This window comes from Chrysochloris asiatica, unplaced genomic scaffold (assembly GCF_000296735.1).
Source record: "Chrysochloris asiatica unplaced genomic scaffold, ChrAsi1.0 scaffold00061, whole genome shotgun sequence".
Lineage (NCBI taxonomy): Eukaryota > Metazoa > Chordata > Mammalia > Afrosoricida > Chrysochloridae > Chrysochloris > Chrysochloris asiatica.
The window spans coordinates 3184161-3189830 of record NW_006408579.1 but is presented as its reverse complement, the minus strand read 5'-3'; the positions used below and the strand labels follow the sequence as shown (position 1 = coordinate 3189830).

At 47.6% G+C, this 5670-nt stretch overlaps 1 protein-coding gene across 1 annotated transcript in view; it reads left to right on the top strand.

Annotated features, from left to right (window-relative positions):
• The window catches only part of ARHGAP31 (Rho GTPase activating protein 31), a 150202-nt gene extending 144532 nt beyond the window's left edge, over nt 1-5670 (top strand). The window contains exon 12 of the mRNA XM_006864156.1: nt 3250-5670. Within this exon, the coding sequence (XP_006864218.1) occupies nt 3250-5670 (2421 nt within the window). The remainder of the gene's footprint in view (nt 1-3249) is intronic.

The window sequence follows — 5670 nt, the reverse complement described above, 5'->3', positions numbered from 1 at the left end:
CAGTCAGTCCTGATAACAATTATTCACTATTGTATCACAAGAGACCCGTCTGCATTTCATTGCATCAGCCCCGCCTAGTCAGATTGAATACTACTCACTGGAGATTCTACCTTTCTCCAGGTCCTCTGGGTCTAGGTTCCCTCTTGAAAGCTTGTAAGCCAGTCACTTCTTGCCTTTGTAGCCACTCACCCCCCATTTTGGGTAGCCAATGTCCAAGTTGCCCATCCCTGTCTACTCTGTGTGTGGAGGGGGTGGGAACGATTCTTGCTGTAAGGACTTGTTCCCTCTTTTGAGCTACTGCTTCCATAGGTGTAGGTTGTATTTATATTTAATTGATGATTGTATGTTGGTGTGTTTTCAGGCCCTCACCACCTGTCTCCTGGTGGGTATGATAGAAAATGGAAATGTGAAGACAGGTCTCTGTTCAGTGTTTGTTAGCATAATTAAGGGTGGGTTCACCTACCTCCAGATTCGGAGTGCTATGTCCAGCTGCCAACTCTAAGCAGAGTAGAGGCTGTGCAGGAAGGGATGCCACAGGCCCCTGGGCTGGTGAAAGTGCAGGGAACAAAGGAGAATCACCCCCCTTTCCACCAACCACTAGTCGCATCCTGTGCCTCTAGACTACTGTATCCAGAGTTGCCTGAAAAAGCTCAAGATGGCCGTACTGTTCCAGGCCAGTTGACGAGCCGCTCACCTGTTTGTGTTTTCCTTTTTTGCTGCTCATGGTTCATCTTCCTCTTCTAGTCATAACTTGACCCCTCTCTCTGAAGCTCAGCGTTCCAGGATCACCACCCATTTCTGTTTTCCTGGGTCTCCACGTCTTCGTTGCAGAGGTTCTGTTCAGCACGTCTGCTGACGTCACCATCTTGTCCCAACAGTCTGGTTTGGTTTTTGTGGATTCTGGAAGTATGGAGTGCTGTGGGCGCATAATTAAGGAGGACCTAGCCCTGTCACAGGGTAAAGGAGGTCTTCTCTGGAAAATAAATATCTAAGTTGAGAAATTAGCCAGGAGAAAAGGGTAAGAAGTGGGGTTGGAAGGGGGAGCCCTTTAGACAGAGACAGAACATGTGTTGTGAATCTGAGGTTAGAAAGAGCATGAAACAGTCAAAGAACAAGAGCAAATCCAGGACACCTGTCCTGGAAAAAGTGAGGCTCAGGGAAGTAGGAGTCACGTTAGGCAGGAATGGATGGAAGGAATTTGAGACTTAACATAAAGACCAAAGGGAAAGCATCTAATATACTCAGAATTTTGTCTTTAAAAGATCATTCTAGATTGACCATCTCTATGGACATATTAGTATGAGATCAATAAACGTAGGTGCTGAAGCAAATAAACAGATATGTAAAAGATTGTCCCTGCCCTGAGGAAGGGTATAAGCCAAGTAGAACTGTACATAAATAAATACTGTATGGTAGAATCGATTCTCAAAAATAGCCTTGCCTTTTAACGAAGCAATCCTACTCCTGGATTACTTCATAAGAAAACAATCCGTTTCAGTGCAACAGACCCTTTCTTGTGCAACTACTTACCTGTATAAAAGGCACAATTTGAATCACCCTGAAGAATCAAAGATGAATAAAACACAATTCTTGACCTCACAGAGCTCACAGTACATATAAGACAGGGTCCGTCTTCCATCCGGACAAGCCTAAAGTAACTGTAGTATGAAGCAGCATGAGATCAGAGCCAGGTGAGTGGTAGTGAGAAGTTAGTGCAGGACAGACTTCTCAGGAAAGCCCTCACCCCCACAGGTTGGAAATGCTTCCCCGGAGAGATTAGACCTTGAGACAGGAAATAACAGAAGCTGAAATGGGGATCCCTGCTCCAGACCAGGCCTCACTCCATCCATTTCCTATCAGCAACTTTGGATTTTGTGTTGGAAAAGGAAGGAGTCCAGAAGAAGAAAAGTAGCTAGATTAGGGACCAGAGTGGGGGCACAAAGAAAACAAGATGGAGAAAGGGAGATGACTCACCAGCCGCAGAAAAGAAAACCCTGTCATGTTAGCAGTGTTTATCTGTGGGTACAACATATATGTCGTTGTGTTGTTGTTGCTAAGGCCCTTGAGTCTGTTCAACTCATAGCAACCCCTATACAGGGTTTCTAAGGAGTGACTGGCAGATTTGAACCATATTCCTTGCTGTTAGCAGTCCAGTGCTTATCTGCTACAGCACCACACCAGGATTCCTTTACAAAGTATATGAAGAGGCTTTAAAAGCTTGTGGAAAAAAATCAATTTTTTCATGAACTTTTTGAGGCCCCCCTCATATTATATTCCTAGTACCCACAGATAATTCTTTGCTGTTTTTATATTCTCCTTTGTTTTTTTGTATGTATTTAATTTTTTTTCCATGTGAAATATGTATGTCTTTGATAATATATATGGTGGTGGTGGTATGCTGTGGGGTCAGTTCTGACTCATAGCGACCCTGTATAGGGTTTCTGAGGTTGTAAATCTGTACGGGAGCAGAAAGCTTCATCATCTTTCTCCCATGGAACCACTGGTAGTTTCAAACTGCTAACCTTGAGGTTAGCAGCCCAACTCATAACCACTATGCTACCAGAGCTCCTTAATATTGGAAAGCCAATCTTAGGGCAAGAGTTAATAACATTTTCATCTACTAGGAGAATCCCATCCTTGTGTGGCTTCAGGTAGATCTGAAGTTAAAGGAGACCAGAGTTTTTGCTTGTTTTATGAAGTAATAGTGTGCAGGGATTAAGTGCTTATGTCCTGATGTAGAAAAAGCTGTGGGCTTTATTCCTGGTCTGTTTCTGCGTGAGTTAGGTAAATTGCGTAATCCATTTGAACAAAGTTATAGTAGTATTTCCCGCGTTGTGAACGTGAAACAGGAAAATGCATTGAAAATATGTTATGGCACATAGTAAGCACTTGGAGTCCCTGAATGGTGCAAACGTTCAAATGCTAACCAAAAGGTTGGAGGTCTGGGTCAACTAGAAGTGCCTTGGAAGAATGGCCTGGCATCTACCTCTGAAAAATTCGCTATTGAACCTCTATGAAATACAATTCTACTCTGATACATAGGAGTTCACCATAGGTCAGAATCAACTCCATGGCAACTGATATATCTTTCTGTAAGACACTCAATATCTGTAGTTATGACTAATGATGTATCCTTTATTTGCTGAGTCTCACAGCCTGGCACTGCCCCTTCACTCTCAGTGGGAAACAGTGTGGATGTCAGTGATGAGACCTTGGTTCTAAAATAATCCATTTTTTCGTGTTTTTCAGGATGAAGATGATCTAGCCAATGCCCTGATCTGGCCGGAGATTCAACAAGAGCTGAAAATCATTGAATCTGAGGAGGAACTGTCTACTTTGCCACCACCACCTCCCAAGATCAACCCAACTCAGCTCAGCCTTGAGTCCAGTCCAGGACCTTTGGCTTCCAATGAACCTCCTGAGAGCCTGTCCCCTGGCTCTGGTCCAGCCTCAACCCCTCTGGAGGAGCGGTCCAATCAGAGCACGCAGGCGGCTTCATCTCCAGCCAGTAGAGAGAATCCGGAGCCAACCAGCAGCCTCCATAAGGGAGAACCTGAGAAGGGCCCATGCCCAGACCCCACCAACCTTGCTCCCCTGGAAACAGTTGCTTCTTCCGGAGCAAGAGTAGAGGTGGGAGGCTCCGGGAAGCTGTCTCCTCCCCTCCCGCCTGCTCCACCCCCACCAACTCCTTTCGAGGAAACTCCTCCAACCCTTTTGCCGAAAGGGGTTGACCCTGGGAGAGAAGAACCAACCAGAAATTTGAGGACAAATCCCTATTTAGACCAGCTGAAGTCCAAAGACAGCCCTGCCACCCCAAGCTTTTGTCAGGGAGATGGAGCCACCACCACCGCCACCATCTCGGGACAGAGTGAAAAGCAAAATCCAAAGAATGCTGCCCGCCAGGTAAAAGACCCTGGTCTTCAAAGTACAGCAAAGGAGGTAGAGATGGCTCTGCAAGAAGAGGGGGATGTAGCCCATTCTGTACAGGAGCCCTCAGACTGTGATGAAGATGACGCTGTGACAGACGTTGCCCAGCATGGCCTGGAAATGGTAGAGCCCTGGGAAGAGCCCCAGTGGGTGACTAGTCCCTTACACTCCCCCACCCTGAAAGACGTACAAGGGCTCCAGGTGCAGGGCCCCCAGAGCCACCGGTTGGAGAAGAGGCTTTCCCAGAGACCCAGTCTTCGCCAGAGCCATTCTCTAGACAGCAAAACCACAGATCAGAGTCAGTGGAGCCAGTGGACCCTGGAGGGGCCCTCCTCCAGCAGCTGTGTGAATCTAGAGAGAAATTCTGATCCTCTGCAGCCTCTGGCCTCCAGGAGAGGGGTAACTGAATGGGAGGAGAAAGCTCTGAGGTCCTTTAGGGAGTTCTCTGGCCTGAAAGAGGCAGAGGCCCTTCCCAGCCCAAAAGGACTAGATAATGTGCAGGCCAAATCAGCAGAAACTGGCCCCATCAGTCTAGCAGAGGGAAAAAAGCCGCCAACACACTTGGGACAAGACAATCTGCAGATTGAGCAAGGCAATATTCCTGGACCAGAAAGCATCAAGAAAAGTTCACCTAGTGTGCAAGATGGCACCCCACCTGAAGAGTATTCCCCAAAGTTACAGCCCAAGAGCACTGAGTGTGTGCCCCCCAAAGGGAAAAATAGACCATCATCACTCAACTTGGATTCTGCGATTCCCATCGCAGACCTGTTCCGGTTTGAGAACGTGACCTCATTCAGTTCACCTAGAATGCAGCTGTCAGAGCTGGGAGACTCAAAGGCCACATGGATGACCACATCCCACTGTAAAGCAGACCCTTGGAGGGTTCACTCCCAAGAGCCCCAGGACCTGGACATTGTTGCTCATGCTCTAACAGGCCGACGCAACTCAGCTCCTGTGAGTGTGTCAGCAGTGAGAACCTCCTTCATGGTCAAAATGTGCCAGGCCAGGGCAGTCCCGGTCATCCCACCCAAGATTCAGTACACGCAGATCCCACAGCCCCTGCCCTCTCAGCGATTAGGGGAGGCTGGGGTTCAGCCTCTGGGGAAGAGTCAAGAAGAGCCCAGCTTAACTGGTGGGACCACTCTGAAACCTGCCAAAGATGATTCCTCCTCCTCTTTGGAAAGCCTAAAGGGAGAGAAACCAAATCCAGATACAGGAGTTCAGTCTTCACCATTGGATACTATTGCACCCTGCATGTGTGAAGGATCTACCCTTGCTCCAGAACCAGACTTGTCTAATATCTCCACCCAGGACGCAATAGTGCAATGCAGAAAGCGAACATCAGAGACGGAGCCATCTGGGGACAACCTTCTGTCTTCAAAAATAGAGCGACCATCTGGGGGTTCTAAGTCTTTCCACAGGTCAAGGCCAGGAAGACCTCAGAGCCTAATCTTATTCAGTCCTCCCTTCCCTATTATGGACCACCCACCCCCCTCATCTGCAGGGACAGATTCCAGGGTCTTACTGTCCCCTATCAGAAGTCCCATCCAGACAGTTTCCCCCGGTCTTCTTTGTGGGGAGTTGGCAGAAAACACCTGGGTCACACCAGAAGGGGTTACACTTAGAAATAAAATGACCATCCCTAAGAATGGCCAGAGACTAGAGACTTCAACCAGCTGTTTTTACCAACCCCAGCGGAGATCAGTGATTCTGGATGGAAGAAGTGGGAGACAAATAGAATGA